This window comes from Platalea leucorodia (assembly GCF_965183815.1).
Source record: "Platalea leucorodia genome assembly, chromosome: 1".
Lineage (NCBI taxonomy): Eukaryota > Metazoa > Chordata > Aves > Pelecaniformes > Threskiornithidae > Platalea > Platalea leucorodia.
Genome location: NC_138823.1, coordinates 135,778,793 through 135,789,219, shown reverse-complemented (window position 1 = coordinate 135,789,219; position 10,427 = coordinate 135,778,793). Strand labels below are relative to the sequence as shown.

The 10,427-nt window shown below is 42.6% G+C and overlaps 1 protein-coding gene across 1 annotated transcript; it reads right to left on the bottom strand.

Annotated features, from left to right (window-relative positions):
- Positions 1–2,288: 2,288 nt before the first annotated feature.
- Positions 2,289–5,832, bottom strand: AGR2 (anterior gradient 2, protein disulphide isomerase family member; the record flags this gene model as incomplete). Its single annotated transcript, XM_082337895.1, has 7 exons — positions 2,289–2,338; positions 2,939–3,022; positions 3,947–4,010; positions 4,400–4,473; positions 5,389–5,441; positions 5,533–5,596; positions 5,685–5,832. 7 exons carry the CDS (start codon positions 5,830–5,832, stop codon positions 2,289–2,291), a joined length of 537 nt encoding a protein of 178 aa, XP_082194021.1.
- Between the last annotated feature and the right edge of the window lie 4,595 nt (positions 5,833–10,427).

Below are 10,427 nucleotides of genomic sequence, written 5' to 3'. Positions count from 1 at the left end.
CCCTTGTAGAATATTCCTTATATCCCTTTGTTGGATATTATCCATAGCATCAGTACATTTGCTTAAGAAAAAGATGCTACTTCAGTAGTTATAAAACCAGACTTTTTTGTACATGATGACATGGGCAGCGGCTTTTGTTTTGTATCGGATACGCAGCTCTAGCAGGTGAACTTTGGGTCGAGTAAAGACGATTCTGGTAACCAACTGCTCCAGCCTCCCTCTGTGCTGTCCCTCCGCTCAGCGCTGTAAACACCTTTTTTGCTTTTTGTGGCTGATAGCTGCTTCCAGAGAATATTTCTGCCCCCACTGCATTCTTTTTTTTCCCCCTGTCTTCTGCTTGGGAAGGAAAGGAAAGACCTTTCTGCAGCAAGGAATTTCCTCATCACAGTTAAAGGATGGTGCAATAGAAAGGAACATCTTACTGAACTGCTGAAGGAATACTCAGTTGCATGTCTGGGGCCATTTCCAGGTACCACCTGAGATTTTCTGCTTGGTAGGGTTCACATAGCTTGCCAAAGGTGTATTAGCAGGTGCCTTGCTTCTAATGTTGTTGAGCAATTCCCTCGAGCTGAAACCCTTGCTTCTCTTGCCTGTGCTACCCACCCAAGTGTATTTCTCTATTGTGATTCTCATCATGACTGGTAGTGGCAGTAATGGTAATAGTCGTGGTAGTAATGGCTGACGGCGCCAAAAAGCTGAGAAGATGGTGCAGGTGTAGTCCTGGACAAAGTGTTTCTCACTGGTGCTGCTGATGAATTCTTAGATATTTGAGGTTGGAGAGTCTCCTTTTGGCCTAAGTCTTGAGGTGGTGTGTACTCCCATGGTGGTCAGCTGCAGGGTTTCTTTTAGTTCTGACTTCTCTTGTCCCTTTTGGGCTTGTAAATAAGCAATCACAAGCTGTAACACAATCATGAAACCAGCCATACACTCAATACAGTATCACTTCTATTAATCATCTCAAGGCTTTACTGAATTCCAGCGTTAACAGGAATCTTTTAAGGGAAGCAGTTTTTATCTTTTCAAAAAAAATCAAGTAGATAAGGTGATCCTCAGATCACTTCAGAATGCAGCCAGTTTAAAAAAAGAAACAAAAAACCCGTATGAACAATCCCATCCTCTAGTCTTAAGTACTTTTCTGTAAAGGGTTTGTGCTTCTTGTTATCTGACTGTAAAGAAAGGGCTGATAATGGGAGCTCAACATAGGTTGGTGCTATGGGAAAATAAATGGAGATAAAGCAGGGTGAGCAATACAGAGCTTAGCCAGCTGCTGAAACTGGGGATAAAAAGCTGCTTCCCTCTACTGGGTTTGGCTGGGTAGAGTTAATTTTCTTCATAGTAGCTTGTATGGTGCTATGCTTTGGATTTGTGACCAAAGCAGTGTCGGTAACACACAGATGGTTTAGTTGCTGCCGACGCTTCCACAGAGTCAAGGCCTGTTCTGCTCCTCACACCGCCCCGCCAGCGAGCAGGCTGGGGGTGCGCCAGGAGCTGGGAGGGGGCACCGCCGGGACAGCTGACCCCAACTGACCCAAGGCATGTCCCCTGCCGTATGTCATCGTGTTCAGCCATAAAAGCTGGGGGAAGGAGGAAGAAAGGCGGATGTTCAGAGTTACGACGTTTGCCTTCCCAAGTAACTGTTACACATGATGGAGCCCTGCTTTCCTGGGAATGGCTGAACACCTGCCTGCTGATGGGAAGTAGTGGATTAATTCTTTGTTTTGCTTTGCTTGTGTGTACAGCTTCTGCTTTACCTATTAAACTGTCTTTACCTCAACACACAAGCTTTCTCACTTTTACCCTTCGACTCTCTCCCCCGTCCCTCTGGAGGGCAGGGAGCCAGCGGCTGTGCGGGGCTGAGCTGCTGGCCAGGGTTAACCCACAACAGCCCTTTTCCTTTCAAAGTGCTTAGGTATAAAATTGCAAGCTGTGGTCCCAAGGAACAGTGATTTTACTCTTTCGAATAATGGTAGATGATAATACGGAAAAACTACAAAACACAGCAACATTTTGTATGTAAACACTTGAAATGGATTTATTTTTTAAAAAATCATTTTTACAGGTGGATCATACAGTATTCTTCTGTACGCCTTAAATTAAAAGCCTCCAGCTTTTAAAAATGCTGCCCAGTACAAAAGTGCTAATGTAAAACTGTAGTGTTTATGTATATAAACCAGCACTATACATTACATTACTACATGTCACCCTAAACAGTCTCTTCACCAGTTTCAATGAGTGGAGAAGAGATGGAAGATCAGGCTTCATAGTATTTCAGGGCTTCCTTCTTCCCCTTACAGTTCAGTCTTCAGGAGTTTCAGTGCTTTCTGCATATTTGAATGCACTAGAAATGAAATATTCATACATGTTATTTTTGTTGCAACTTCCAGTGACTACAAATGCTGTCGAGAAAATGTCATTATTATTAAAGCTTTTGCTCGCATGCCTATTGTAATACAGATTCTGAAGCACTGTGCTCTTCCAAGCATTTCGTGAACATCATCTGTTTAATATTGTCTGGGGAGGACATACACCTGCTAATGCAAACGCATAGGTGCTCTCAGGGCGGAGAGGGGAGCTGTGCAGCGGTGAGGGCGGGCTGCAGCATACGACTCCTCCCCGCTCCCAGAAGGTTTCCTGGCCTGGCCCGGCAGGGCTTGTGTGCAAGAGCTCTCACCGTTGCTTACACTGAATGCTGCTGGGTTATGCGAGTTCCTACCGACGTATGGTTTCTTTTAAAACGGATGGATGTTTCGGACTCCAGGGCTCTGCCATCATTCTCTTCACCTCACTGAGTTTAAAAGTCTAGCGTCCTGTTTCATTTTAATCCTGGCTAACTGTCTTTCAGCAAGTAGTGATTGGGAGAGTCTGTAATGCCTGGTGTTATTCCTTGTCGCATGAAAACTGTAACTGCTTTCAGAATATTTCAGAATATGCTACTTACGCAATGGAATGTCATTGGGCTCGTATGCGTAGAGACGGTTTGAGTATCTTCCAGTAATATCTGCTCTCACTGTCAGGGAAGGATCTGGAAAAAAGGATGAGAGAAGATGTAGAGGATGGGCTTAACCTCCAAGCAGAAGGAAATAAGCCTTTCTGCACTTCTGCTTGCTTCCTAAATGTTTCTGCAAGGCAAGTGCTTCTACTCACAACCAAGAGATCATTCTTCTACACAGTCACTGACCTTAAAAGTGTTCTGTTTGCAGGTTCATTAAGAAGGGGATAGGTTTAATTCTGATCAACGTTGATCAGCCTTCCACCCTGTGCCACTGCATAGTGCCTAAATTAACTCTACCAGCCAAGGCTGCATTCAGGCTACAAATGTCATTAAAAAAGGAATAATAAAGGAAGAGATAGTATGCCAGTTGCTTTGGTCTGTTGAAAATGGTCATCATGACCTAGATTTATCAAGGTTTGTATAATGATAGGTGTGCGCAGTATGTGAGGTTACATATATCTTCTAGGAGAGGGAATACCTGGATGCATGCATGGCCGCCAAATGCTTCGGAGGGGTTTGTGCAGGTTAGTGGAGCATGAACTGAGTACTGAGCTTTGAAAACTGACTTCCAAAGCATTTGGGGTCGCTACTGTTCCTGCAATGGCTGAGCTTGTGTTACAAACAGAAACCTGTCAGTTTTTTACAGTGTTTCTAGAGATGGGAGGATGAGCAAGGCTGAGACCATGCCTACCCATTCCAGTGGCTGTGGCATCATGTCATTTTGATGACACGATGGAAGGAATTATGTCATTCATAGAATCCATGAGGGAGGAATGCTGGACCGGTGAAGCTAATGACCTGGCTGGGGTTGCTTTGAAATTGCATCCAACAAAACCAACTAGAAATTTTATATTTCACATGGAATAAATTCCCGTTAATAAGCCTGAGGATTTGAGATTCATGGCACAGCAAGGGCTTTGATCTGAGATCAGCTTTGATGCTCGAGGTACTCACCTATGAACAAAATCCGAGGGACGTACTGGCCATCAGGTGCAAGATTCTTGTCTGTGGTTTCATACTTAAAGAAAACAGATAAGGTTCCCAGTCAAGGAGGGCATGTTACATAAATATGGTTTTTTTCTTCATTGTACTTTGTGCTATGAAATAGAGCTTAAATAATATATTTTGCATTTTAAGAAATTCATTGTCTGGGCTGCAATCTTTTAACAGCTGGAGTTGCAAATTGATAACAACAGTTAATGTCATTATTAAACTTTAAATTCCCTCATATTTTCAGGTTATGATAGCTACAGATGAAAGACACATTACTAAATCTATTATGCTTCAGCACTGGCCATTTTCCTGGCCAACCCTAGCTATTAAACTGACTAATTATAGCTAGAGAAGATATAATTAAAAATAGAACTTTATTGCTTTCACTTAATGAAGTGTAACTGGGAAACTTACCACAAGGTTCAGGAGAATGAATTTTTCAGCCAATTTCTGTACATCTTTATTTTCAGCAAAGGCCTTCTTGAGTGCTAGAGTGGAAATAAATGGGAATGAAAGTAGAATCAAATAGAGAATTTCCAGTTTACAATTGCAGCAAATGAAGATTTTAAGTTCATTCCTCTGGAAGATGATAAACTCATTTATATTCTGTGGTAAAGAGTAAATATAATGGTAAAAAATGTTCCTTCTTCCTTCAGATAGTGCAGCTCTCAAATTTGTCTGCTTGAGCTTGAATTTGAGCACTTGACCCTTTAAACCTCCTAGTCTGCTAGTGCAGTTTCTGGCTCCAGTTCTTAAGGCACAGAAAATTCAGTGTAGAGGTGTAGGACTTCAGCCTGAGATGTTTGAGAGGATATTAATGCTTGTACAAAGATTCTTCTGGAGTTACTAGAGCTATGGATGGACACAAAGGTCTTGCCGTGTGGATCGGCTTGCAGGAGGAAGGGCCCTTGGGTAAATTCAGAAACTCTGGGAAAAGAGCAGTCCCAGTTACCAGAAATCCCGCAAAAGCTCACTTTCAGCCTGGTTTGATTGAGTCCCTGGCCGGCTTCAGTCTCAATCATCAGTGATGCTGAAAGCTGAATACATCCTTTCCAATAAATTACTGTTTTTCACTACTCTTGGTCTTGCTGTTGGTTTTGGCTGATTGTGATGCAAATCAAAACCATATTTGCCACAGGTCAAAACCTGCTGACCTGTGCTCATTTCTGTATCTGTTCTGTATCATATAATACTGAATTACCATTTTTTTTTTATTTCTGCACATTGGAAAATACCTACGTGGGACAGCAATTTGAAGCACGCATGCTTGTGCAAGTTAGCATTTCACTAAGGCTTACTCAGCAAGCAGAATGGTGGCTGGTTTGTTTTTTTTTTTTAATAGTGTTTATCCAGAAACCAAAAAACCAGTTGATTTTTCTTATTTTTCAGTGCAAAGGGATTACCTTGGCTGTGCGGGCAGTCATCCAAGTGGTGGATAATCATCAGGGGTTTGTTGCTGGAAAAGAAGAGTCCTCGTTAGGGGGCAGGGAGGCGCGAGGGGGTGCGAAGGGGCGCGGAGCGGCGTGCGGCGGAGCGCGGCGCGGTACCTGTGCTTGGAGCGGAAGAGGGCTTCCTCGTACGTCTGCGTCCAGATGAGCTGGTCTCCCCAGCCTGCGGGGGAAGGACAGGCGGTGCGTTACAAGCGGGGCCGGGGGTTCGCGTCCCAACCCCTGCCCACATCTACCGGGAAGGGCTTTACCTCTGGAGAGTGTCTGAGGCAGTTTTGGTGTAGCAGTAGTCTCCTTTGTCTCCTTCGTCTCCTTCGTCTCCTTCTTGGCCGCATCCTTTGCCAGAGCACAGGAGATGGCAATGAGCAGCAGGAACATGGACATGTAACTCTTCTCCATGGCTGCTCCTGGAACAGATGAGAGAAACTTCACGTTGTCATGCCTCCCAAGCTGGTGCTTGCTTTGAGGCACACCGCTGATAAGGACGGGTAGAGCGGCAGGTCAAGTCACAAGTATGCAGCAGGGTGAGTCAGGGCTGAAATGAACGGCTCCGGGCAGGGGCCTGGGCTTGGGGGAACCTCAAGGAAGTGTGGGGTTTGCTTAGCAAATTGCCATGAAGGACCTGGCTGCTTTCTACTGCTCTGTTCATGCCGTTGGGCTGTGGTCCTTCAAGATGCGCGCTTATGTGTTAGTTTCTCTGTCTTCTTTTTACATATATTGAATTTGCTCAGAAAAAAAAAGGGTTTGGCAATTTCAGAAGTACTTTCAGGTCCTAGTTAGTTCACAGTTCTACCTCTGTCTCCCAGCATTATAGTAACCCAGCAGCAGGTGCTGAAAAATTAACTTGTCTCGGCTCTTCCTCCATTTTGCAGTGGGAGCGACTCAAATAAGAAGTCAAAATGTTAAGCTAGGCTTTATAGTGAGCCATTGGCATAGGCACAGCTTAATGCTGTTGTTGAAACTTCCGATCCTGCCTTGCCCCTTAAAAGCATCCTCTAATCCTTAAAGCCAGTAGAATCTATAATAAAAAGAGTGGGGGAGAGTTGCTGTGTAGAACAGTAAGAACTGAAATGCAGTTTGCTGGTTTAAGCAACACAAAGCAGACGGCTTTTCCTGAGCTGGACTCTGGGGCATGGAGATGGAGATGAGACATGTCTGATGGAAAGCTCCTCAGCATTTCAGCTGGGATGCTTCTTTGAAGGGGTAAAACTTTAGCAACATGTTCCTATGTTTTCTCGTTAAATTTCCTCCTAGAAACTAGAACACCAATGTAATGGGTACAGTAAGAAAATCTAAGATACTCCAAAAGCAATACAGAAAATTCAAAAGATTCATGCAAAAATTACAGCAGGCTGATAGTTTTTAAAATTCAGACAATGAAAATGAAACTCAAGGGAAACAGAAGCATTTTTCTGGGTAGGAACTGCAGGAGGAGACATTAAGCTGAATTTGGATCAGTGGTACAGTGCTCTTTGCTGCTGGGATGTCCAGTAGACCCCAAACATCCAAAAAGTCACTGTTTCAAGGGCATGAAATATGACTTTTGCAGTAGACTGCCTTTCTGCCCTAAGAAGGAGGAAAATTGCATAAAGTTAAATTAAACCCAGTGGATTTTCAGGGTTGCCTCAAGAGTTGTTTTGGCTAGAGCTGTATAGCAGAAGAAATGCTTCATCAAAAGAAAAATAAAAGGAAAAAGAAGGTATGGGACAACAAGGAAATTAAAGACCAAGCAGACGTTATGCTGTTGCTGATGCAGAATGCAGAAAGCAGAGACAGAGGAACATTAAATATGTTCTTTCAAAACTTCACCTCTGGAAGGCTATGTGCACTTTTACTAAGTTTTCCACTGCCCAAAAAAACCCTCCTCTCCTGGCTTTTTTAACCTACAAAGCCAACATTTCTTTACACATTTTTTCTTCATAGCAAGCTGTGCTGAACTGTGCCTACTTCGCTGCAGTCTCTTCTTTCCATTGATCGGCTGCCCCAGCCCCAGGTAGCCCGGGCTCACAGCTCCCCCAGGTACTGTCTAAAGCAGTAAGCGCGCCGTGCCTTACCTTGTTTACTGTCCCAGATGCCTGACAGGGTGCGAAGGTGTTCCCGGTTGCAGTGTGAACACTGCCCTTCCTACTGCCTATTTATGCACCTTCACGCACCCCAACTCCACCCACAAGATTTGAATTTGAATACTACTTCGAAAGAGCTAAACTTTCCAGTTTTTCCCCCACCAAAACATCCAGGATTAAGTTTTTAATTAAGTAACATGACAGTTTCCTGTCAGACACTGCATCTAACGCTCAGAGATGTTTCTATAGACTTTTGGGACATTTTTTGAAAGGCAATGTTAAAATCTTGGCAAAGATCCAAGTCCAGGTAAGCTTAAGTCAAGACTCCTGATTTGCCTGAAGAGCGATTTGTCTTTTTTTGATTGGTTGGAAAATCCATACGGGTTGCTGTTCTTTTAGTCCTCTGAAAAAGTTAAATTGATGACTCAGAACTTCAGATGTTAATGAGATAATTAACTATGCCCATTGTAAAGATATGTGTGTACACATGCACATATAACAGCACATGGGAAAATTGTAATAAAACCTAAAAGAAAGTTTATAAAGATCTCCACAGAAATGTATTTGCAAGCTATAACAATAAACTCTGTTCATAAGCAGAGGTCTAAATAGACATTTAATCCAAATTCTGTGTTTAATTAGTTGTGTAGACATTTATTTTTAACTACAACGTGAAAACCATTTTAGGTTTCAGACACGCGTATAATACAGTGCAATGCTCAGGAAAATGAGACCTTTTTATGTGGCCTGAAGGCCATCCCTACTGTTGTACTGGCTGCGGATGGTCCTTCCTCAGAGGTCAATGCAATTCTGTCCTCAGCAATGTATGCTGAAACTACGGTATGTTCTCCTTGGTGCATGCCTCATATATTTCAGTGAGATTAAAATCACATGTTCACAGGCAGTGAACACTTAACATCACTCAGTTGGGTAGATGAAATCCATCAGATATGGATTTTCCTGTTTAAAATTCATGGTGCTCTCTGATGGCTGCTACCAGCACCCATTTTTTATGAATATACTTAAGAGAATGTAGTACTTTGGATCATGGTTTGGTTTTTGTTGTGGTTTTTTTTCAGTCTTTCATAAATAGTAATTAGGAAAACCAGATGCAGAAGCAAGAAGGTGAACTCAAGCAAAAAAAAAATATATTGCTGTTTCTTACAAATGTGAAGTAGTACCGTGCTTTGCTTAGATGCTTGACTTATTAGAAGGGTGAAACCAAAGCTCCCAGGGGCATCAGTAGTTTTAACTCCTGTTTCTGTATGTTTCATGGTAAATGCATGTTTTCCTGATAAAGAAATGGAATGGGAGAGATTGCTTATGAATCTCTGCTCCTCCTCCAGCATTTCTCCCCGAAGATTCAGAGATGTATTTTGTTAGCTTCTATATTGTGTATCCAAATCACATCCACTCAGATTTTCTTCTAAAACCTATACCAAACTAAGTTTCCAAGACCTGTATTTGGACATGGGAGTGCTTACTTTGGACAATCAGGTTACATCCTTAATCTACTTTAGTGTAGATGTAGGAGTCAAATATTAGGTACCAATTTCTGAAATCGTGGTCTCAGCTCAGGCAATTCATAATTGTTAGCTCTTGCTGACTGTCTTCTCAGGTCACACCTAAAAGCATTTGGTAGTTTTAAAGCCTGTAAAAGAAGTTCTAGTTGCTCTCTGGTTATGTGAAGAGATAATGAGCAGGTAGGCTCCCACTCACACACATTTTTAAAAAAATGGGGTTTTGTCTAAAAATGCATTCTCAAAACTAAGCCCACAGCTGCTCCTTGGCCCCTGCCTTAGATGTATTTCCATTTAATTTGCATCTTTGCTTTCTCCTGGTTTTAGGAGATGCAGTTACCTTAGCCTATTTCCACATAGCTTTGTGCTGCTCTGTAGGAATAGTTTCCTACAGGAAACTCAATAATTCAAATACAGCTACGCACAGGGACTTCCCTGTCAGCTCAAACCCAGTGATCTCAATGGAGGTAGCTGAACACGTCTCTAAACCATCCTAGGGCCTTGTTAATGAAGAGAGAGGGGAGCTCAGCCTTTCCTACAGCTCCCTGCTTGGGTCCTGAGATTGTACCCAGCCGCTGAGCTTCTGGCTGTTCATCAGGGGCTACTTTCTCTGCCTCAGTGACTAAATCCTGCAGGAATTGCCCCAGGAGAGCTTGGAATAAAATAGGACTGTCTCAGAAGGTTTTTCCTCTTTTACTATAAAGATCTGGTAGACCCCATTACCATTAATATTTAACATCTTTACACAACCAGTCATTGGATTTTTCCTTTGATTTTAATTTCTCTGGTCTTCATTCATGTTACACAGAAATCAGCACAGCATCAGGTGACTGCTGTTATAGCTGTTTTGAAGGCATTTTCTGAAGCGCTTCATTTTTCCTTGTGTTTTGTAATACATAAGTTTTAGAATTCAGCAATTTCCCCTAATTTCATAGCAAACACGTGCTTCCAAGTCTTGTTATCTGCTGCTCAGAATAAATAGCAAAATTTTACATTGGAGGAATAAAAGTAATGAATGGAATGTATAGTCAGTCCCACACTAGCAATGCTCTGAGTCAAAGCCAGAGGCAGCCATATCTGGGAGTCAGCGAGCTTCCAGTGCTGTTAAAGTAGTAGTATATCGTATGACACAGTGGTTGAAAGCAGAATATATTCATCTGAGAACTGGTCAAACTTCTTTTGTCAATGCTTTAACCACGTGAACTGAATAGTAGTGTTTTATCACCTGAAAGCTACTTGGGTGAAATTTGCCGGATAATTTTTCTGGAAAGCCTTTCACTCCAAAATTTAGGAGCTGAGACACCTCTGACACCTATGGCAGAAGCAGGTCCCATTCTATTTCCCTCTCCCCCTGAAATAATTCAAATCCTTGTCTTGAAGATTATAGGCACCTGCTCTCTGGATTGGGATA